Genomic DNA, 24,707 nt, shown 5'->3' with positions numbered 1-24,707 from the left:
CGCAGACCAATCCGGCTTTAGCCGGGAAATACCATTTTTGCCATACAGCTCTGACCAGCCTAGTTGACAAATGGCCCAGTGATAGGAGGAGATAGTTTACACTGGGGGTTGTATGAATAGGGGCCGGATACATTTTGGAGCTGATGTTGATGACAATAAAGGGAGATAATAGGGACAAAAAGGATATGAAGGACTATCCAGTCAGGCTGGCTGGAGGCATTTTGAGGTCAGTGAAACTATTGGTTTATTACAACAGTTAACGAAGAAGTAGGAGACAATGGCTGAAAAGACTCAAAGAAAGAATGTCACCAGTACAATGTCAACAATGCAAGTGGATAACAAAGCGTGCACGGCATTCACATTATTATCAGTTGGAACTCAGTGAAGACTACCGCTGGACTCGGGAGTCAGTTTGGAGTTGACAACAACATAAGTAATGCACATATGCGAAGACCAAACACTGACACTAAATGACTTTCCTAATACATTAATGAAATGAAGAACTGGATGCATACAGTCCAGGAACATTGAAGAAATTGACTGTACGTAGGTTCAGAGAAATTTGTGGACAATTTGAAGTCAGCCGTTCCAAGCACTTTTTTTTTGTTTTTGTTTTTTTTGGGTTTTTTTTGATAGGCTAGCCACCTGCTGCCAAAAGTAATTTGCAGGGCCCAAAGAAGGGAAAATGGCCGATATCTACCCTGCCCCTGCATATACACCGTAATTTTAACTTGGCAGAAGGTAAACTATGACTGATTTCTCACATCATAAACATTACAAGAAAATTACTATGAACACCCCTTCTACACTCCCCTCCCTCCCACCCCCTCACCCCTACCCCATCTCCACCTTCTTTTTTTTCCTTCTTCTTATTTTAGTTTTTACACAAGCGCTGTGCTCATCCATGTCACTGGAATGTCAGGTAAGACCATCAGAATTGCGTCCCTTGTGAGTATTCTTTTTCTAGAAGGTAAAAGAGCTTTATTTGGGGCGCACACTAGAAACTTGGCGTCTGCTTCCGCGTTTCCAAGTTGTTTTCAGGCTGTTTTCCTGGCAGTTCAGAACAGCAGATATAACTGCACAAGCATAGAAGTTCGCCGAGGTGGGTATCAGAACCACATTGTTTTGTGCCGAACCCGGCTTATGAACGAGTGGCCTACTTTGCTTCTCCTCTGCGGAGAAAGCGGTGGAGATAGAAAAAAAAAGTGAAAGTGACATGAGTAGACATATGACCCCCACCCTCAACCTCGTAACATGTTAGTCAGGCACTCAGAGCTTAACCGTCTCGTTTTATCTGTACGCAGTTCAGGCGATTGCTACATTTCTTACATGTCAAACGAAAATATTGTATCCCCCCCCCCTCCCCCCACCCACCCCCCAAAGGATAGCATCTTCGTCTTTCACATGTGCATGCTTTCGTTTGGTGAAATGCACACCACACACATAACCGGGCCCAACATAACCTCCTCTCAAACACGTGACATGTAATTTTTGCACTTGTAGCTTAAGCACCTCATCTCAGCGCAGCTCATGTTATTTGTGCGCAGTTCAGGAGTTTGCTACCTTTTTTTTTTTTTTTTAACCACTAAAAGAAAAACAACAAAAACGCGCTTTTTTAAATTGTTAGTATCTTCGTCTTCCTCAATCTCATGTGCCTTCTTTGGGTATAACACACACACACACAGGCACACACGCACACACACACACACACACACCAACCCCACCCCATTGCCCCCCCCCCCCCCCCCCCCCCCCCCCCCCACACACACACACAAATCAACTCTGTTTATGTTCACAGCGCACAATCATCAGGAAACTTGATATATTGTTTTTTATCAGTGCAGAATGAGACCTGCCCAAGGGATAGAACTGTTGACAGTGCTGGGCACCATGGTGGTCTCCCTGTGCCTGTGCCAGATGGAGGAGAGAGAGGTGGTGGTGGTGGGTGGGGGGATGGCTGGCCTGGCAGCAGCACGCCGAATCCTCAATGAGGGCAGAGGGCGCTTCACCGTGAAGGTGTTTGAGGCACGGAGAGAGCGCTATGGAGGGCGGGTGTGGACTGACCGACTGAAAAACCCCAAAGCAAGAGGTGAGTTTCAGTTTGGTTAAGTATGTTATTTGAACGTAATTTTAGATAGAAAATTTCCTTTTAGCAGTGTATTAAATACATGAGTGATTATTGAGCATTGCTTCAGAAAAGTGGATTTAGCAGTTTATCAAATAAAGTATATATTGAGTGATACTTGAGGTGCATTCACAAAGTGGATTTTAGCAGTGTGTTCAATACAGTATATATTGAGTGATAATTGAATGTTGCATTAGGGAGGTGGATTTAGTGGTGTATCAAACACAGTATATATTGAGTGCTAACTGAGTGTTGCATCAGGAGAATGGATTTAGCAGTGTACCAAATACACACACATACTGAGTGATGTTTGTGGACTGCCAGAGGAGACACTCAAGATTTTCTCTGAAAGCTAGCAGACATTGAAAAGTGTGTGTATGTTGCAAGCTGGGTGTGAAACAGCCTCGCAGAGAAGGGGAGGGAGTACTGGTGAGTGTGGAATTCGAAAAGTCGTACTCAGATTCTCTCGCTTCCTAAGCTGATGCATTACCTCTAGGTACCTTGAATGCAGAATTAAATTTCCTGATCCATTTATGTGCAGACTTTGTAATGCCTTTATCTTCTTAGTGCGTGTTCACAGACAAATCACATAAACTGGACACCATGGCCCAGATCATTACATGAAACACACACATACCCAGCTCGTACCCAGAACCAACAGGCAGGGTTACTATGGCTGTACTGTGTACAGGTCAAACTAAAAGCCCACATGTAGATCTGAACAAGTGAACGTGGGGGTTGCTGCCCACCGGTGTGAGGGAGAAGCAGAATGGAGGTGAGGCAGTCAGGGGGAGAAGAGAGAGGGGGAGGGGGCCAGGGGGGGGGGCGGGGGGGGGGGGGCAGGCTTAGAAGAGGGGAGGCAGAGTTAGGGGCTTATCATGCTATCACAAACAGACAGAGCCACTGAGGCAGAATTGGCAAGGTGTTTGACTTCTGATCCTGTGTTCATGGGTGATCATGGCTGGATGCCCTGTTTCTGCCTGGTGGAGTGTCGTTGGGAATTCTGACATTTGTTTTTTGGTGATTTTATTTCTTCCCCCTACAAATGGGTCATCTGTGGGGAAAGTCAGAGGAGCTAACTGGCAGTACTAAGGTGAGTTGGTACTGACAACCCACTGTTGGTCCAAGTTCACTGTTTTTGCATTGTTTTAGTCTTATGTCACAGCAGATTTCTCTGTGTTAAAATCAAGTTGTTCTACAAAGTGCAGTACCACCCTCTTTAGTCACCCAATTGGGGCTTTTCGTATGGAGTAAGTTAATGTTTTCTAAAGTTAACAATCAGAGATAAATGAGGAGTTGTGCTGTGACTGCACACATGTAATGTGAGGCCAACAAAACAGCCTTAGCTCCCAGTTTTTGTCACTCCATGATGGTGTGAATGGGTACCAGACTTCAGTTGGGGAAGGTTAACTCTCTCCGGACGAAGGAATGCATGAGCATTCCTGCATAAAATGTATTCGGTTTCAGACGACGGAATGGAATAGCATTTTCATGAAATAAAAATCCTTCACGTGCTGTACACGTGATTTTGTGATTAGCCAAGCAGAGTGCGCTATTCTGGGTCACTCCACAATCGAATGGTATGATTGGTCAGCCTGCCATGTGTGGCCTGTCTCGCACACACGCTGACAAAGTCACTGACCGGTCATCTGCTCGCGTGCCAGCCTGTTAGCAAAGCGGGCTCTTCTCAAAATGTTGTGAAGCGAACAAGGCAGCGACGGCAACGTTTTAGGGTTGCCGAAGTACTTGAAATGCTACAAACTGAAGGGTCGGACATTGAAGAGGTGGATGATGACGAAGAAGAAAGCGAATTTAATGCAAAAAGCGAGCATGTGTATGGTGATTTGGGGTGAAAAATTGGCAGTATTTTCTACATACGGCAAAACTGTAAAAATAAGATGAGAAATTTGATTTTTTTTTTTTTGTATGTAATAGCTCTACACGTAATAAACCAGGTCTGAAAGTTTCATTTTCTTACACTGTATTTTGTATTTTTTGTAGTTTTTTTCCAAACCCTTACAAATGGGCCGTCTGTGGGGAAAAGCAAGGGAGAAAACTTGTCGTCCCGAGTGAGTTAAAATGGCTGTAGGAGAGGATTGGGCCTTGCCTTCCAATGCCGACCCTTAGACACAGTGGATATGAATGTAACCAGTCCCTACACTTGTATCTGCCCTGGAGGTAGACCTAAAGGCAAGTTTTCTGAATGTAGCCTGACTTTACACTTGTATCTGTCCTTAACAAATCTGGAGGTGGACCTAGGGTAGAGTTTTCTGAACGTAGCCGGTCCCTGCGCCTGTATCTGTCCTTAACAGGTCTACAGGTTTACCCAAGTTTTCTGAATTTCTGAATGGGCGAGTTTTCAGAATGTAGCTTGTCCTTATACCTGTTTCTGTCCTTAACAGGTCTTGAGGTGGACCTTGGGGCGAGTTTTCTGAATGTAGCCAGTCCCTACACCAACCCCTTGCTGAACCTGACCGACGACCTTGACCTTGAGACAGCCCGGCTGGGGCCGGCACAGTTCATTGTGCCCTGGACCGACCAGAAGTACTCTGGAGAGGAACTGCGTAAAGTGTTTGTTGCTGCCACCACGGTATGTGTGTGTGTTTGTCAAGTTGTGTGTGTGTGTGTGTGCGTGTGTATGAATGTGTGTGTTGGGGAGGGGGAAAAGGAGGGTGACGTTGCCTCTAAAAAGAGCAGTGGCCACATTGTTGCCTGCCTTCAAAACAGATCCTGAAGGAAGCGGTGAACCGTAGCCGCAGCGAGGGAGGTGGCGACCTGTCTGTGCGAGGGGTAGTGGACCAGGAGCTGAGGGAGAGGGGGGTGGACGGGCTGCACGTGCACTCCCTCTTGCTGCGCTCCTTACGCTCCTACAACATCCCCAACTACTCCGCGCTCCTCTACCAGCCCCACGCCATCGACTTTGGCTTCGAGAAGGTCCTGCTGGACGGCATGGGCGAACTGTTGGACAGGTACGTACGCACGTGTCTGTGGTCTGGCTGTACTGGACAGGAGTTCAATTTGACAGGTACGTGTGCACATGTGGTCTGGCTGTACTGGACAGGAGTTCAATTTGACAGGTATGTGTGCACCTGTCTCTGGTCTGGCTGTACTGGAGAGGAATTCAATTTGACAGGTACGTGTGCACCTGTCTGTGGTCTGGCTGTACTGGAGAGGAGTTCAATTTGACAGGTACGTGTGCAACCTGTCTATGTTTTGCTATACAGGGGTCCTGTTAGACAGGTATATGTGCACCTGTCTGTGTTTGCAGGACACAGAGGATGTTAGTGGTATGGTAGCCGGGTAATGAGACTGAGGCCAGCCAGTCTGTGTCTTGCAGGACAGGATGAGTGCAGAAGTACTGACAGATGAAATGAGTTATTTATCATTGTTGCTCACTGCCCAGCTGACCAGACAGGGCCGTGCCACTGCTGAAAAACTGGAAATGTCAGTCTTGTTGAGCCAGAAAAAGGAAAAAAAAAAAAACCCTGGAAAAGAGAGTTGGGCACAAGTACAGTCACATTTGTGCACATGGCCAAGTGGTTGAAGCATTGGACTTTCAATCTGAGGGTCCCGGGTTCTAATCTAGGTAACAGGGCCTCATCATAAGATAAGATAAGATAAGAATAACTTTATTATCTCCAACTGGAGAAATTTGGTCAGGTGCATTATCACAACATAGACAAGTAAACAACATGGGGACCATAACTGTAAAAGTCAACAACAGCTTTTACGAATATTACGAAGATACAAATGTAAAAAATATCACACACATCGTTTCATACATCCACACACTGCAGGTAATAACTAGTATTCTTAATGTAAAAACAGAAAGAATTAAGAAACATTATTTGAATATAATTATAAACATAGCCTACTATACTGCACATTGATTATAATAGACAGGTAAGATAAGAATAAAGATGAATTGCGGAAAACCACATCCAGATAATCAGCACACACCCGCACCCCCCCACCCCCACCCCACACACGCGGATTACTTGATTAAACAAGAGTAATAAACATACGTTCTCAAATAAAAGCATTTCACATATTCGCTTTTAAAAACATTGCAATTAATTATTACATCGTAATTATTAAACAGAAATATATTTAGAATATGGACGTTAGCATTAGACATATTTATCACATAAACAATGGCCATGCCTCTGACATGGACCATTCCACCAAGATTTTGCCAGAGGATTGAAAATAAAAATCTGAACAAAAACGCAGGTGTACGTGATACACAAAAATGATCTGTAACAACAAGGCTACACAACCAAACATTGCCAATGGACACCTCACACATTGTAGGTGCAGAAAACAAAATAACACTTAAAAAATGCTGAATGTCATGTCCAGAAAATGACAAAAAATGTTCCAGGCTTTCTAGAGAACATATAGGTGTGCACATGCATTTGTGTGTGTGTGTGTGTGCGCATATATGCATGTGTTCAGGTGTGTGGATGGTATATGTACCACATATGTGTGTGTGTGTGTGTGTGCGTGTGTGTGTGTGTGCAGTTGTGTGTGTGCGCACATATATGCATGTGTTCAGGTGTGTGGATGGTATATGTACCACGTGTGTGTGCATATGTATGTTGCATGTATGTGTGTGTGTGCATGTATAATATGTTCATATGTGTGTGTGCATGTATATTGTTCAGTTCAGTTGCTCAAGGAGGCATCACAGCATTCTGACAAATCCATATACTCTGCTAAGCAGATGCCTGACCAGCAGCATAACGTTGCGCACTTAGTCAGGTCTTGAGAGAGGAAAAAAAATAATTCATTCATTCATTGCCCATCACTCCCGGTGGAGCATAGGCCATCGACGACCCCTCACCATCGCACTCTGTTCTGGGCTGTTCTGGCCATTCCAGTCCAGTTGGTCCCTTGCTGCTTCACCTCTGCCTCGGTGTCTCGCCTCCAGCTGTTGCGAGGCCGGCCTCTTTTCCTCTTTCCCTGCGGGTTCCAGGTCAGGGCTTGGCGTGTGATGCTGGACGCTGGCTTCCTGAGGGTGTGTCCGATCCAGCCCCACTTCCTCCGCAGTATCTGCTTGGCCACTGGTTCCTGTCCCGCACGCTCCCACAGATCTTCGTTTCGGATCTTCTCCTGCCGTCGGATTTTGTAGATGCACCTCAGACAGGTGTTGAAGAATGTCTGAATCTTCTGCTGCATCGTCTGTGTTGTCCGCCATGTCTCGCATCCGTAGAGCAGAATTGACTTCACATTGGAGTTGAAGATGCGGAGTTTGGTTTTCATACTGAGAAAAAAAAAAAGATATCTTTATTTTCTAACGGGTTTTTTTTGAAAATATTTTATGTATTTTTAGATTTATTTATTTAGTCATTCTGACTCATTTATTTGTTGGTTTGATGTGTGTTGTAACATGCACCGTGTTGTGTGTGCGGACTGGTCAGTGGAACACAGAACGATGATGTGTGTTGTAACATGCACCGTGTTGTGTGTGCGGACTGGTCAGTGGAATACAGAACGATGATGTGTGTTGTAATGTGCACTGTGTTGTGTGTGCAGACTGGTCAGTGGAACACAGAACGATGATGTGTGTTGTAATGTGCACTGTGTTGTGTGTGCGGACTGGTCAGTGGAACACAGAAGGATGATGTGTGTTGTAATGTGCACTGTGTTGTGTGTGCGGACTGGTCAGTGGAATACAGAACGATGATGTGTGTTGTAATGTGCACTGTGTTGTGTGTGCGGACTGGTCAGTGGAACACAGAACGATGATGTGTGTTGTAACATGCACCGTGTTGTGTGTGCGGACTGGTCAGTGGAACACAGAACGATGATGTGTGTTGTAATGTGCACTGTGTTGTGTGTGCAGACTGGTCAGTGGAACACAGAACGATGATGTGTGTTGTAATGTGCACTGTGTTGTGTGTGCGGACTGGTCAGTGGAACACAGAACGATGATATGTGTTGTAACGTGCACCGTGTTGTGTGTGCAGACTGGTCAGTGGAACACAGAACGAACGCCCCCTGAAGATCAGCCTGCGCACTGCGGTGCGGCAGGTCAAAGTGGACAGGTCAAAGGGCAAGGTCATGCTGAGGTTGAAGGACGGGTCGCAAGTGACGGCGGACGAGGTGGTGGTGGCGGTGCCTGCTCCAGTCATTGCTCGGGGTGACGTGCTGTTCGAACCCCCACTGCCCAAACACTACATCAATGCTCTGAATAACATAGGTCTGTGGGTGTTGTGTGGGTGCGGGGGCGTGCTCCTTTCTGAAAGTTACATATTTGCAGTAAAAATGATTTAACTTTTTGAGCCCTGACCACCGCTTTACCGGTGGTGGGAAGGGGTGGCATAATGCCTGGCCACCGGTTGAGTGGTGCGTAAACACTTGTGTCATGTTTTGCTATTGGTTGACTTATATTGAAGAGCCAATCAGAAAAACCGTAATATTCTGACGTCAGCAAACGTAGTACCAACATTGTCGCGCCTTTTCTCTGTGTTTTATGCATGTGCTTTGGATAAAAAAGATCGATTTCTACCATGAAGCATGCAGAGTCTCAACCTGACACACCTCCTTTTATCAACTGATTCTGCATGCTCAGATTCATTTACAACATCACTATCTGTATCAAAATCATCTGATTCGAATTCCACCTCACAATCGGAGTAATCATTGTCATACTCTACTTCCGATAAATCATCAAGCATATCAGTTACTTGCTGTGTTGTGTACAGTTGTTTTCGCACGTTTTGTCCCTGATTTCTGCCCTGACAGGCCAGGTTGAGACTGCATGCTTCAAGTGTTTACGCACTGCTCAACCGGTGGCAGGTCATTATGTCATTTTTCTCTGCCACCGGTAAAGCGGTGGTCAGGGCTCAAAGGGTTTAATACCAATTATTTGCAAATTTTGGCTCAGGAGCTCAGGCAGAAGGGTTAAAATTCCTCAGGAACTCAGGGCTCAAAGGGTTAAGTCTACCCCTTGATCGCCATTCCCGTAAAATTTACGGTCGTACTGACATCACTGATGACATCATCAATAGATGGGGAAATAACTGTGGAGGGATGAAAATTCACACGTTTGTATTTTGTATTTGTATTTTGTATTTCTTTTTATCACAACAGATTTCTCTGTGTGAAATTCGGGCTGCTCTCCCCAGGGAGAGCGCATCGCTATACTACAGTGCCACCCATGTTTTTTTGTATTTTTCCTGCGTGCAGTTTTATTTGTTTTTCCTATCCAAGTGGATTTTTCTACAGAATTTTGCCAGGAACAACGTTTTTGTTGGGTTCTTTTACGTGCTGCACATGGGACCTCGGTTTATTGTCTCATCCGAATGACATTCGATCTGGAGTGATATATTTCTGGACCATTTTCTCACTTTTTGGCTGACCATTCTGGATATTGATTCATGACTTGGAACACCTCTTTCTTCTGCGTTTTTGTGTTCCCGGCAGTTAGAAATAGGGGGTTAAAATGTGATAGAGATAGCTTGGCTAGGGGCTTTAATTTTGAGTTGGAGATATTTAAAGAATTACATATCCTTGACGGGTGCAATAGCCGAATGGTTAAAGCGCTGGACTTTCAATCTGAGGGTCCTGGGTTCGAATCTCGGTGCACCTGGTGGGTAAAGGGTGGAGATTTTTCTGATCTCCCAGGTCAACATATGTGCAGACCTGCTAGTGCCTGAACCCCCTTCGTGTGTACGCGCACGCAGAAGATCAAATACGCACGTTACAGATCCTGTAATCCATGTCAGCGTTCGGTGGGTTATGGAAACAAGAATATACCCAGCATGCACACCCCCGAAAACGGAGTATGGCTGCCTGCATGGCGGGGTAAATAAATTTTTTTTTAAACCGGTCATACACGTAAAATGTTACATGTCTGTCTGAGTGTGTATGTGTGTGCGTCTGAAATCTGATTGAATGACACAGGAAACGAATGATGAGCGCCCAGTGGCAGCCGTCAGTCAGCTCTACCCAGGTAGGCAGCCTGTGGTGCAAATGTCCCCGTGTATGTAAAGCGCTTAGAGCTTGGTCTCTGACCGAGGATAGGCGCTATATAAGTATCCACATCAGTCAATCAATCAAATCCTTGCTCGCAGCGCCAAGTTGTAACAAGGTACACTTGGTGGTAAAGGGCTTTGATTTATTTTGAATTTAATTTGGATAAAAGAATTGAAACATTAAAGGGAATAACTTTTGATCAATCTTGTGATGGATCAATATCCTGTCGTAAGAATATTCTCAAGGATCAAAATCGTGTCGAAGAAGGGGTTAAAAAAAAAAAAAGAGGGGGGTTGAAAAAAGAGGGGTTGATGGGGGAGTAGGAGGTTGGGGATTTGGTGAGTGTGTTGTTTGGGTGAGGGCAGACAGGGATGGTGTGTGTGTGTGTGTGTGTGTGTGTGTCACAATTCTCTCTATGTCCATCTGTGCACCAGGTGACAGAATAAACATGACTCACAGTGGTGCTGTGTGTTATACCTGGCACCAGGTGACAGAATAAACATGACTCACAGTGGTGCTGTGTGCTGTACACACCTGGCACCAGGTGACAGAACAAACATGACTCACAGTTTTGCTGTGTGTTGTACACACCTGGCACCAGGTGACAGAACAAACATGACTCACAGTTTTGCTGTGTGTTGTACACACCTGGCACCAGGTGACAGAATAAACATGACTTACAGTGGTGCTGTGTGTTGTACACACCTTGCACCAGGTGACAGAATAAACATGACTTACAGTGGTGCTACCAGGTGACAGAATAAACATGACTCACAGTGGTGCTACCAGGTGACAGAATAAACATGACTCACAGTGGTGCTACCAGGTGACAGAATAAACATGACTTACAGTGGTGCTGTGTGTTGTACACACCTTGCACCAGGTGACAGAATAAACATGACTTACAGTGGTGCTGTGTGTTGTACCTAGTACCAGGTGACAGAACAAACATGAGTCACAGTGGTGCTGTGTGTTGTACACACCTGGCACCAGGTGACAGAATAAACATGACTTACAGTGGTGCTGTGTGTTGTACACACCTTGCACCAGGTGACAGAATAAACATGACTTACAGTGGTGCTGTGTGTTGTACACACCTGGCACCAGGTGACAGAACAAACATGACTTACAGGTATGGCGGCCAGCAACAAGGTACTGGTGGAGTTTGACGCGGCCTTCTGGCCGGCGGAGCACGGGGTGTTTGTGACGGCGGTGGGGGAGGGGGAGGAGGAGGAGAGGGGCTGCCTGCAGAAGTGGATCAACATCCACCAGGTGTTGGGTACACCTGTACTCATGGGCTTCCTCTCCGGCCAGCATGCCGTCAAGCTGGAGGGACTCTCCGACTCCGACCTCCATCACCTTGGTAAGTTAGTCACGGGGGGGGCACGTGTGTGTTTGTGTCATCACCCTGTATGATATACGTATATTTTGGGATCAGCTTCCTCGTCACTCACTTTTCACTGCAGTCTTTGAAGTCCAGTGTGACGGGTGCAATAGCTGAGTGGTTAAAGCGTTGGACTTTCAGTCTGAGGGTCCTGGGTTCGAATCACAGTGACGGCACCTGGTGGGTAAGGGTGGAGATTTTTACAATCTCCCAGGTCAACATATGTGTATAAACGCATGCAGAAGATCTAATACGCATGTTAAAGATCCTGTAATCCATGTCAGTGTTCCGTGGGTTATGGAAACGAACATACCCAGCATGCACACCCCCGAAAGCGGAGTATGGCTGCCTACATGGCGGGGTAAAAACAGTCATGCACGCAAAAGCCCACTCGTGTACATGCAAGTGAACATGGGAGTTGCAGCCCACGAATGCAGAAGAAGAAAGAAGAAGTCCAGTGTGAAGATTCACCTTGTCCCCTCCTGATTGAAACTAACACAGCTTATATGTTTCCAGTGTAGTGAAGGAACATGACTGCCAGTGAGTGAGTGAGTGAGTGAGTGTTTAGTTACAGAATTTGTAGGTTGTGTTTTTGATTGTGTGTGCCAGTTATGATTGTGGGCTATGACTTGCGTGCATGCGCACGCATGTGTGTTGTGCATGTGTTAATGATTTCATTAATTATTTTTGGTGGTGTGTCTTGGTTATGTATCTTGTGTTCAGTTTTCCCTTTTTTGGTATTTATATTTTTCTATTTGCGCTTACTTTTAAGATTAGGCTTAAATGCTCGTGATAATAATAGTAATAATAATATATATATGATAGTCAGTCGTGTCCGACTCTGACCATCAGAACAGCAGAGGAGGCAACTGCTGTTCCGACTATTTGGGCTAGAATTTGATTATAATGGAGAGTGTCTTGCCCAAGTTACATCCCCACTCTCTTGGCCAAGAGGGTTTTAGGACAGTTGGCGTTGGGATGGTTCCCAAAGGCCAACTAGCCCCCAAGGCTGCAGCACTAAGAGCCAGTGCAATTTTGCCTCCTAGTTTGAGAGTCATAGTCCTTCACAAAAGACTAAGCTGTAAATGGTTTCCCATTGACTGGAAAAACCATTGATAATACAGCTCTCACTTTGCTGTTGGCCCAAATGTAAACTTATGTCAATCTGTGATATAAGCCAAGTGTTGGGCCTAGTAATAATGATAATAATAACGATCATTATGATGATAATAATTTTCCGGGTCTCTAATGGTTTTCCTTGGAGATCCATGCATTGATACAAAACGGACAAACCTGGAAAAATGAGAACAGTTGTTGTGTGCTGTGTCCCAAGGACTCTCCACAGGTTTGGGGAGAAGCAGACGAAGAATCATCATCATGGAAGTACATATGATTGATGGCCTACAGGTAACGTGTCCGCCTAGGAAGCGAGAGGATCTGAGCGTGGTGCTGGTTCGAATCACGGCTCGGCCGCCCAATATTTTCTCCCCATCCACTAGACCTTCAGTGGTGGTCTGGACGCTAGTCGTTTGGATGAGACGATAAACCGAGGTCCCGTGTGCAGCATGCACTTAGCGCACGTAAAAGAACCCACGGCAACAAAAGAGTTGTTCCTGGCAAAATTCTGTAGAAAAATCCACTTCGACAGGAAAAACAGCTCAAACTGCACGCAGGAAGAAATTTTTTTTTAAATGGGTGGTGCTGTAGTGTAGCGACATTCTCTCCCTGGGGAGAGCAGCCCGAATTTCACACAGAGAAATCTGTTGTGATAAAAAGAAATACAAATGCAAATACAAATAATGGATGACAAAGATGTGATGATGATAATAATGATGATAATGATAATAATAATGTTAATGCTACTAATGATATAATGTTAATGATAATAATAATGATAATGATGTTGATAATGATGATAGTAATAATGGTAGTAAAAATGTAAAAGAAATAATAATGATAAGAGTCACAATGGAAGTCCATCACAAATGGTGAAGCCATGGAAAGAAGAAAATGGAGAGGAATTCTGCTTGTATTACGCTAATTCTGGTGTGGAGACAAATCAAAACACTTTGACACAAGTCATTCACAAGCAGTAAGAGCTCTGAATCAAAGAGATGGAAGACAAAACTGATGGAACAAAAAAACGTTGATAGAAAGTTAGAGAAGCTACAGACAATGGACTTTGACTCTCGAAATTAGGAGGCAAGATTGTAGTGTCTTAGTGCTGTATGATTTTGTATGATCAGTGTGTGTGTGTGTGTGTGTGTGTGTGTGTACAGTTGTGAGGAATGTATGGTGTTGTATGATCAGTGTGTGTGTGTGTGTGTGTGTACAGTTGTGAGGAATGTATGGTTTTGTATGATCAGTGTGTGTGTGTGTGTGTGTGTGTGTGTGTACAGTTGTGAGGAATGTATGGTGTTGTATGATCAGTGTGTGTGTCTGTACAGTTGTGAGGAATGTATGGTGTTGTATGATCAGTGTGTGTGTGTGTGTGTGTGCACAGTTGTGAGGAATGTATGGTGTTGTATGATCAGTGTGTGTGTGTGTACAGTTGTGAGGAATGTATGGTGTTGTATGATCAGTGTGTGTGTGTGTGAACAGTTGTGAGGAATGTATGATTTTGTATGATCAGTGTGTGTGTGTGTGTGTGTACAGTTGTGAGGAATGTATGGTGTTGTATGATCAGTGTGTGTGTGTGTGTACAGTTGTGAGGAATGTATGGTGTTGTATGATCAGTGTGTGTGTGTCTGTACAGTTGTGAGGAATGTATGGTGTTGTATGATCAGTGTGTGTGTGTGTACAGTTGTGTGGAATGTATGGTGTTGTATGATCAGTGTGTGTGTGTGTGTGTGTGTGTGTGTGTGTGTGTGTACAGTTGTGAGGAATGTATGGTGTTGTATGATCAGTGTGTGTGTGTGTGTGTGTACAGTTGTGAGGAATGTATGGTGTTGTATGATCAGTGTGTGTGTGTGTGTGTGTGTGTGTGTGTGTGTGTGTGTGTGTGTGTGAACAGTTGTGAGGAATGTATGGTGTTATATGATCAGTGTGTGTGTGTGTCTGTACAGTTGTGAGGAATGTATGGTGTTGTATGATCAGTGTGTGTGTTTGTACAGTTGTGAGGAATGTATGGTTTTGTATGATCAGTGTGTGTGTGTGTACAGTTGTGAGGAATGTATGGTGTTGTATGATCAGTGTGTGTGTGTGTACAGTTGTGAGGAATGTATGGTGTTGTATGATCAGTGTGTGTGTCTGTACAGTTGTGAGGAATGTATGGTGTTGTATGATCAGTGTGTGTGTGTGTACAGTTGTGAGGAATGTATGGTGTTGTATGATCAGTGTGTGTGTGTGTACAGTTGTGAGGAATGTATGGTGTTGTATGATCAGTGTGTGTGTCTGTACAGTTGTGAGGAATGTATGGTGTTGTATGATCAGTGTGTGTGTGTGTGTGTGAACAGTTGTGAGGAATGAATGGTGTTGTATGATCAGTGTGTGTGTGTGTGTGTGTACAGTTGTGAGGAATGTATGGTGTTGTATGATCAGTGTGTGTGTGTGTGTGTGTACAGTTGTGAGGAATGTATGGTGTTGTATGATCAGTGTGTGTGTACAGTTGTGAGGAATGTATGGTGTTGTATGATCAGTGTGTGTGTGTGTGTGTGTGTGTGTACAGTTGTGAGGAATGTATGGTGTTGTATGATCAGTGTGTGTGTGTGTGTACAGTTGTGAGGAATGTATGGTGTTGTATGATCAGTGTGTGTGTGTGTACAGTTGTGAGGAATGTATGGTGTTGTATGATCAGTGTGTGTGTGTCTGTACAGTTGTGAGGAATGTATGGTGTTGTATGATCAGTGTGTGTGTGTGTGTGTGTGTGTGTGTGTACAGTTGTGAGGAATGTATGGTGTTGTATGATCAGTGTGTGTGTGTGTACAGTTGTGAGGAATGTATGGTGTTGTATGATCAGTGTGTGTGTCTGTACAGTTGTGAGGAATGTATGGTGTTGTATGATCAGTGTGTGTGTGTGTGTACAGTTGTGAGGAATGTATGGTGTTGTATGATCAGTGTGTGTGTGTGTACAGTTGTGAGGAATGTATGGTGTTGTATGATCAGTGTGTGTGTGTGTGTACAGTTGTGAGGAATGTATGGTGTTGTATGATCAGTGTGTGTGTGTGTACAGTTGTGAGGAATGTATGGTGTTGTATGATCAGTGTGTGTGTGTGTACAGTTGTGAGGAATGTATGGTGTTGTATGATCAGTGTGTGTGTGTGTACAGTTGTGAGGAATGTATGGTGTTGTATGATCAGTGTGTGTGTCTGTACAGTTGTGAGGAATGTATGGTGTTGTATGATCAGTGTGTGTGTCTGTACAGTTGTGAGGAATGTATGGTGTTGTATGATCAGTGTGTGTGTCTGTACAGTTGTGAGGAATGTATGGTGTTGTATGATCAGTGTGTGTGTACAGTTGTGAGGAATGTATGGTGTTGTATGATCAGTGTGTGTGTCTGTACAGTTGTGAGGAATGTATGGTGTTGTATGATCAGTGTGTGTGTCTGTATAGTTGTGAGGAATGTATGTGTTGTATGATCAGTGTGTGTGTGTGTACAGTTGTGAGGAATGTATGGTGTTGTATGATCAGTGTGTGTGTACAGTTGTGAGGAATGTATGGTGTTGTATGATCAGTGTGTGTGTACAGTTGTGAGGAATGTCTGGTGTTGTATGATCAGTGTGTGTGTGTACAGTTGTGAGGAATGTATGGTGTTGTATGGTCAGTGTGTGTGTGTGTGTGTGTACAGTTGTGAGGAATGTATGGTGTTGTATGATCAGTGTGTGTGTCTGTATAGTTGTGAGGAATGTATGGTGTTGTATGATCAGTGTGTGTGTGTTTGTACAGTTGTGAGGAATGTATGGTGTTGTATGATCAGTGTGTGTGTGTGTGTACAGTTGTGAGGAATGTGTGGTGTTGTATGATCAGTGTGTGTGTACAGTTGTGAGGAATGTCTGGTGTTGTATGATCAGTGTGTGTGTCTGTACAGTTGTGAGGAATGTATGGTGTTGTATGATCAGTGTGTGTGTCTGTACAGTTGTGAGGAATGTATGGTGTTGTATGATCAGTGTGTGTGTGTGTACAGTTGTGAGGAATGTATGGTGTTGTATGATCAGTGTGTGTCTGTACAGTTGTGAGGAATGTATGGTGTTGTATGATCAGTGTGTGTGTCTGTACAGTTGTGAGGAATGTATGGTGTTGTATGATCAGTGTGTGTGTCTGTACAGTTGTGAGGAATGTATGGTGTTGTATGATCAGTGTGTGTGTGTCTGTACAGTTGTGAGGAATGTATAGTGTTGTATGATCAGTGTGTTTGTGTGTACAGTTGTGAGGAATGTATGGTGTTGTATGATCAGTGTGTGTGTGTGTACAGTTGTGAGGAATGTATGGTGTTGTATGATCAGTGTGTGTGTGTCTGTACAGTTGTGAGGAATGTATGGTGTTGTATGATCAGTGTGTGTGTCTGTACAGTTGTGAGGAATGTATGGTGTTGTATGATCAGTGTGTGTGTCTGTACAGTTGTGAGGAATGTATGGTGTTGTATGATCAGTGTGTGTGTACAGTTGTGAGGAATGTATGGTGTTGTATGATCAGTGTGTGTGTGTGTGTGTGAACAGTTGTGAGGAATGTATGGTGTTGTATGATCAGTGTGTGTGTGTGTCTGTACAGTTGTGAGGAATGTATGGTGTTGTATGATCAGTGTGTGTGTACAGTTGTGAGGAATGTATGGTGTTGTATGATCAGTGTGTGTGTGTCTGTACAGTTGTGAGGAATGTATGGTGTTGTATGATCAGTGTGTGTGTGTGTACAGTTGTGAGGAATGTATGGTGTTGTATGATCAGTGTGTGTGTGTGTACAGTTGTGAGGAATGTATGGTGTTGTATGATCAGTGTGTGTGTGTGTACAGTTGTGAGGAATGTATGGTGTTGTATGATCAGTGTGTGTGTGTGTACAGTTGTGAGGAATGTATGGTGTTGTATGATCAGTGTGTGTGTCTGTACAGTTGTGAGGAAGCTGCAGAGGACATTTGGAGAGAAGGCGGTGAGCTCCAAAAACATCGTGAAGATCCGGCGTTCAGCATGGATGTCAGATCCCTGGTGTGGAGGGTCCAGCTCCTTCCCCACTGTGGGTACGTACCCCACCCACCCTTCTGAGTGCCGTCTGGGGTATCACGTATGAGACAACAGACACTGCTGTTATAGTCGGTGCAAGTCTTACCAGCATTAACCCTAGAGAAGTGAAAGTATAATTTTCTTTCCCTTTCCAAAGCCATAAACGTGGCCAGAAGAATTTAAAATGTGGATAAAAGCATGTGGATGACCCGGTGATCGGCTGAACCAAGACATCCTTTTTGTCTTGGCTTGCCTGACGGAGGGGTGGAGCCTAGCACCTCGAGCGGAGAGGCCTGCCGGCTGTGAAGAAGATAGTAGCTATCTGAAATGTGCGTGAATGCGGTATAGTGATGGGCTCAATAGCCGACTGGTTAAAGCATTGGACTTTCAGTCTGAGGGTCCTGGGTTTGAATCACAGTCACAGCGCTTGGTGAGTAAAGGGTGGAGGTTTTTCTTGTCTCCCAGGTAAACAGATGTGCAGACCTGTTAGTGCACGCATGCAGAAGATCAAACACGCATGTTAAAGATCCTGTAATCCAAGTCAGCGTTCGGTGAGTTCTGGAAACAAGAACATATCTGCAGAGATGCCAGCTGATCTGATTTCACTGTATTTTCGTTACGCTCGATCGCAGTTTGTTCCAACGTTACGCCAACATTAAGATTGTTCTGACGCGTTTATTTTCGACTACATAGCATGGTCACATGCTTTCCTGTTGTAACATTACCCACAATGCATCAAGTCATGGACTGACACTTGCTACAGTATGCCTCTGTCAGGTGACCTCCTGAGGAAGTATAAACAGAGCACCAGTAAGAGACTGGACTGTGGAAAACAGACTTAACTCTCTCCATACGAACGGCGAAAGAGACGACATTAACAGCGTTTCACCCCAATTATCACCATCAAAATATTGCAAGCGGAAGGCTCTTATACTGAAGAGGTGAATGTTGACAAACTACCACAATTCTGATGACAGAAACTAAAGGTTGGGTCATTGAGACACACACTGGACATCCGAGGGGTCTGTGTAGAGGAGAAGAGAGGACTGGCCGTACTGAGTGAGTTAATGTAACAATTACAAACAGCCGCCGGTAGCAGATACCTCATGTTACAGGTAGGCCCAAGTGTTTGATGTCATGTAGATGAAATGTACGATGACTGATGTGGCTTGGAGTCTGAGTGTTCCTACCAAATTCAAAATGTTCCTGCTTAATTTCCTGATTATTCTTACAAACACTTGACAGGGGTTTGCATTTGTGTATCTGTTGACGGGCACAATAGCCGAATGGTTAAAGCGTTGGACTTTCAATCTGACGGTCCCGGGTTCGAATCTCGGTGACGGCGCCTGGTGGGTAAAGGGTGGAGATTTTTCCGATCTCCCAGGTCAACATGTGTGCAGACCTGCTAGTGCCTGAGCCCCCTTCGTGTGTACACGCAAGCAAAAGATCAAATACGCACGTTAAAGATCCTGTAATCCATGTCAGCGTTCGGTGGGTTATGGAAACAAGTACATACCCAACATGCACACCCCTGAAAGCGGAGTATGGCTGCCTACATGGCGGGGTAAAAACGGTCATACACGTAAAAGCCCACTCATGTATATACGAGTGAACGTGGGAGTTGCAGCCCACGAACGAAGAAGAAGAAGTGTATCTGTCATGCACCTCCTTGAAAATGGAGTATGACAACGGGGGTAAAAAGCGGTCATACACGAAAAACACACTCATGTCCAGGAATGAATGCTGGAGTTGCAGCCCATGAACGAAGAAGAAGAAGAATGCAGTAAAGTGTGTGAGGGGTGGGCTGAGGGGTGTGTAATCTCCACGTGTGTCATGCAGATTGTGTACTGTGTTCAGGCGTGGGTGCGGAGGTGTTTGACACGTTTGCCGAGCCATGGTGCCCTCATGTGTACTTTGCTGGGGAGCACACGTCGTTTCGTCATCACGGCACACTGCAAGGGGCCTACCTCTCTGGTCAGTGTTTCTGTTCCTGTGTATTGGCTTGTCTTCTGCTTCCTCTGCTTCTTCTTCTGCTTCTACTTCTGCTTCTTCTCCTAATACTAATTCTTCTCCTTCTCCTCCTTCTTCTTCTTCTCCTAATACTAATTCTTTTCATTCTCCTTCTTCTTCTTCCTATTGGTTTATTGTCTGTTCACAACAAGGTGATTTAGACGTGTGCATTCATTCATTTCAGCAAGCATGCACACACACACACACACACGCAGTATTGATCTGTGTCTGTCTGTCTGTCTATCTATATGGATAGATACTGATGTAGATATACATAGATGTAACAGCAGTGTGTCATGGTGTGACGTGTACAGGGCTGAGGGCAGCTGACCAGATCTGTACATAGATGTAACAGCAGTGTGTCATGGTGTGTCGTGTACAGGGCTGAGGGCAGCTGACCAGATCCTGTCCGGACATTGTGAGCGGCAGGCAGAGGAGGAGAGGAAGAGAGAGGAGGAGAGGAAGAAAGAGGAGGAGAGGAAGAAGAGGAAGGCAGAAGAGGGAAAGACAGGAACACAGACAGAGCAGGAAGGGAGCACAGAGGAACAGAGTGATGATGATCAGGATGATGGTGGGAAAGATGAGCTGTGAGCACAGTGATAGTGTGAAAGATGATGTGAAAGATGATTTGTGAGCACAGTGATGATGTGAAAGATGAGCTGTGAGCACAGTGATGTGAAAGATGAGATGTGAGCACAGTGATGTGAAAGATGAGATGTGAGCACAGTGATGATGTGAAAGATGAGCTGTGAGCACAGTGATGTGAAAGATGATGATGTGAAAGATGAGCTGTGAGCACAGTGATGATGTGAAAGATGATGATGTGAAAGATGAGCTGTGAGCACAGTGATGTGAAAGATGATGGTGTGAAAGATGAGCTGTGAGCACAGTGATGTGAAAGATGATGGTGTGAGCACAGTGATGATGTGAAAGATGATGGTGTGAAAGATGAGCTGTGAGCACAGTGATGATGTGAAAGATGATGATGTGAGTGATGATGTGAGCACAGTGATGTGAAAGATGAGCTGTGAGCACAGTGATGTGAAAGATGAGGATGTGAGCACAGTGATGATGTGAGCACAGTGGTGTGAAAGATGAGCTGTGAGCAAAGATGATGATGTGAAAGATGATAATGTGATGACAGTTTTGATGTCAGAGATGTTGATCTGAGTTCAGTGATGATTATGAGATGATGATATAAAGACAGTGATGAATTCATAGATGACGACAGCGGAGGTAATTTTGTACAATGACTCAGTGTAACCAGCAGCATTGTAAGTAGGAAATAGCTTTTCGCTTGTGGGCATGAAGGTGACATGATAGGAAATAGCTTTTCGCTTGTGGGCATGAAGGTGACATGATTTTTGCGATGGTGATGCTTCTCCCTGGTTGGTTGTGAACTTTTTACCTGCAGTTGAAGCGCTTACCTCCTCAGCCTTTTTTCTCCAATTCGTCTTCAGATAACACATAGACATGTGTCCCAGGTGCTTTGAAAATGAACAGCTTCTGATAACACATAGACATGTGTCCCAGATCCTTTGAAAATGAGCAGCTTCTGATTAGGTGCTTTGAAAATGAGCAGCTTCTGATTACACATAGACATGTGTCCCACGTGCTTTGAAAATGAACAGCTTCTGATAACACATAGACATGTGTCCCAGGTGCTTTGAAAATGAACAGCTTCTGATTACACATAGACATGTGTCCCAGGTGCTTTGAAAATGAACAGCTTCTGATTACACATAGACATGTGTCCCAGGTACTTTGAAAATGAACAGCTTCTGATTACACATAGACATGTGTCCCAGGTGCTTTGAAAATGAACAGCTTCTGATTACACATGCATCCCAGGTGCTTTGAAAACGGCAAGGACACACTGAACGTTCATCGAGCACATACCTGAGACATCCCCCCACCCCCCAAAAAGATAGAACAAACACATGAAAAGATGGAAACCTGTGCATTGAAGCTTCAATCTGAAGCCAGGATTGCTACAAAGAAGAGTTCTTTTTTTTTCTTCTTCTTCTGCTTTTTTTTTTTTTTTTTTTTTTTTTTTGTCACAACAGATTTCTCTGTGTGAAATTCGGGTTGCTCTCCCCAGGGAGAACGTGTCGCTACACTACAGCACCACCCATTTTTTTGGTATTTTTTTCCTACATGGAGTTTTATGACAGAATTTTGCCAGGAACAACGTTTTGCTGCTGTGGGTTCTTTTACGTGCGCTTAAGTGCATGCTGCACACGGGACCTCGGTTTATCGTCTCATCCGAATGACTAGCGTCCAGACCACCACTCAAGGTCTAGTGGAGGGGGAGAAAATATCGGCGGCGGCTGAGCCATGATTCGAACCTGCACGCTCAGATTCTCTCGCTTCCTAGGCGGACGCGTTACCTCTAGGCCATCACTCCACAGCTGTTTCCCTTCCACCCTTGTCGGCCCAGAAACTAACAGGCTGCAACAGCTGAGTGGTTCAAACCATGTTACGTGATGTAAACCGATCCATTTAGTTTAGACAAACAATAGTTTGTGACAGGAAACCTCTTCTGCTTCTTTTTATTAGGGCTTTTTTTTTTTTTTTTTTTTTCGGTCCAAATGTTACCATGTTGAAAGTTTGTGACTTCATCAGTTTCGTTTCAGCCTTCAGTTCTGGAGTTACTTTTGAACTTCCCCAGGTTGATTGTAACTTTACAGCGTCTAACAGATTAAAAAAATAATAATAATAATAATAAAAATTCCGGGGGTTTGCACAATAGGCACAAGCATCTTGTTGACTGAAAAATTATGGCCCTCACAGCGAACTGATTAAACAGTGATGTCAGTGTATCGTCCAGCAAGCAGCCTTCGGTGAAGACGACTTTCACTGTGATGTCATGAGAGGTATTCATGGCATGTAAGGTTTTTTGACATCATGCAGTGATGTCATGGGAGGTATTCATGGCATGTAAGGTTTGTTCACATCATACTGTGATGTCATGAGAGGTATTCATGGCATGTAAGGTTTGTTGACATCATACAGTGATGTCATGAGAGGTATTCATGGCATGTAAGGTTTGTTGACATCATACAGTGATGTCATGAGAGGTATTCATGGCATGTAAGGTTGGTTAACACCATGCAGTGATGTCATGAGAGGTATTCATGACATTAAGGTTTGTTCACATCATACTGTGATGTCATGGGAGGTATTCATGGCAAGTAAGGTTTGTTAACGTCATACATTGATGTCATGAGAGGTATTCATGTCATTAAGGTTTGTTAACATCATACTGTGATGTCATGAGAGGTATTCATGGCATGTAAGGTTTCTTAACATCATACTGTGATGTCATGAGAGGTATTCATGGCATGTAAGGTTTGTTAACATCATACAGTGATGTCATGAGAGGTATTCATGTCATTGAGGTTTGTTAACATCATACAGTGATGTCATGGGAGGTATTCATGGCAAGTAAGGTTTCTTAACATCATACAGTGATGTCATGAGAGGTGTTCATGTCATTAAGGTTTGTTAACATCATACAGTGATGTCATGAGAGGTATTCATGGCATGTAAGGTTTGTTGACATTATACAGTGATGTCATGAGAGGTATTCATGGCATGTAAGGTTGGTTAACACCGTGCAGTGATGTCATGAGAGGTATTCATGACATTAAGGTTTGTTCACATCATACTGTGATGTCATGGGAGGTATTCATGGCAAGTAAGGTTTGTTAACGTCATACATTGATGTCATGAGAGGTATTCATGTCATTAAGGTTTGTTAACATCATACAGTGATGTCATGAGAGGTATTCATGGCATGTAAGGTTTGTTAACATTATACTGTGATGTCATGAGAGGTATTCATGGCATGTAAGGTTTGTTAACATCATACAGTGATGTCATGAGAGGTATTCATGTCATTGAGGTTTGTTAACATCATACAGTGATGTCATGGGAGGTATTCATGGCAAGTAAGGTTTCTTAACATCATACAGTGATGTCATGAGAGGTATTCATGTCATTAAGGTTTGTTAACATCATACAGTGATGTCATGAGAGGTATTCATGGCATGTAAGGTTTGTTCACATCATACTGTGATGTCATGAGAGGTATTCATGGCATGTAAGGTTTGTTAACATCATACTGTGATGTCATGAGAGGTATTCATGGCATGTAAGGTTTGTTAACGTCATACATTGATGTCATGAGAGGTATTCATGTCATTAAGGTTTGTTAACATCATACAGTGCTGTCATGAGAGGTATTCATGGCATGTAAGGTTTGTTAACATCATACTGTGATGTCATGAGAGGTATTCATGGCATGTAAGGTTTGTTAACATCATACAGTGATGTCATGAGAGGTATTCATGTCATTGAGGTTTGTTAACATCATACAGTGATGTCATGAGAGGTATTCATGGCATGTAAGGTTTGTTAACATCATACAGTGATGTCATGAGAGGTATTCATGGCATGTAAGGTTTGTTAGCACTATGCAGTGATGTCATGAGAGGTATTCATGGCATGTAAGGTTTGTTAACATCATACTGTGATGTCATGGGAGGTATTCATGGCATGTAAGGTTTGTTAACATCATACTGTGATGTCATGGGAGGTATTCATGGCATGTAAGGTTTGTTAACATCATACAGTGATGTCATGAGAGGTATTCATGGCATGTAAGGTTTGTTAACATCATACTGTGATGTCATGAGAGGTATTCATGGCATGTAAGGTTTGTTGACATCATACAGTGATGTCAGTAGACTGTTTACGTAGCTTTTTTTTTTTTTTTTTAGTCTAAAACATACAGCGATGTACAAGTGTGATGTTTGGTAGTTGAGAACAGTTCAAGGCAAACATATTTAACAGTGATTATCAGTGGGAATGTGTGTGCTAGAATAGTAGAAGCTCAGACAATCATACTCCGACTACGCACGGGGCACTGCCACCTGCGAGACCACACGTACTGAATGAAGCTGTCACACACTCCTGACTGCCCATGTAAGACAGGCCCACAAACCCCGGAGCACATCCTGCAGTCCTGCCCCCTGTATCAAGATGCACGGAC

General features: G+C 44.1%; 1 protein-coding gene across 7 annotated transcripts; it reads left to right on the top strand.

The window, feature by feature from the left end:
• The first annotated feature begins 977 nt into the window (after positions 1-977).
• LOC143291255 (uncharacterized) lies at positions 978-24,013 on the top strand. 7 transcript variants are annotated; one of them, XR_013056496.1, is made up of 10 exons: positions 985-1,102; positions 1,840-2,089; positions 4,528-4,715; positions 4,853-5,094; positions 8,098-8,330; positions 11,241-11,471; positions 17,533-17,658; positions 19,499-19,615; positions 20,034-20,321; positions 20,421-24,013. XR_013056496.1 is itself a non-coding variant. In XM_076601067.1 (10 exons), exons 2-9 carry the CDS (start codon positions 1,846-1,848, stop codon positions 20,240-20,242), a joined length of 1,590 nt encoding a protein of 529 aa, XP_076457182.1. In that variant the 5' UTR covers positions 985-1,102; positions 1,840-1,845; the 3' UTR covers positions 20,243-20,247; positions 20,421-24,013. The 7 variants fall into 7 exon arrangements, 3 of the variants coding, with proteins under 3 accessions (XP_076457181.1, XP_076457182.1, XP_076457180.1); XR_013056495.1 differs by having other exon boundaries at positions 20,034-20,558; positions 20,677-24,013; XR_013056498.1 differs by having other exon boundaries at positions 20,034-20,962; positions 21,004-24,013.
• The last annotated feature ends 694 nt before the right edge of the window (positions 24,014-24,707 follow it).

Source organism: Babylonia areolata, chromosome 16 (assembly GCF_041734735.1).
Source record: "Babylonia areolata isolate BAREFJ2019XMU chromosome 16, ASM4173473v1, whole genome shotgun sequence".
Lineage (NCBI taxonomy): Eukaryota > Metazoa > Mollusca > Gastropoda > Neogastropoda > Buccinidae > Babylonia > Babylonia areolata.
Note: the sequence above shows the minus strand (reverse complement) of the source record. Positions and strands in the feature narration are given on the sequence as shown.

Excerpts from the sequence above, each read along its gene's own strand:
- LOC143291255 (XM_076601066.1), top strand. The coding sequence starts at position 1,846 with ATGAGACCTGCCCAAGGGATAGAACTGTTGACAGTGCTGGGCACCATG. Across the intron at positions 4,716-4,852 it reads TGTTTGTTGCTGCCACCACG|ATCCTGAAGGAAGCGGTGAA; the intron begins GTATGTGTGTGT and ends CCTTCAAAACAG. Across the intron at positions 17,659-19,498 it reads CAGCTCCTTCCCCACTGTGG|GCGTGGGTGCGGAGGTGTTT; the intron begins GTACGTACCCCA and ends TACTGTGTTCAG.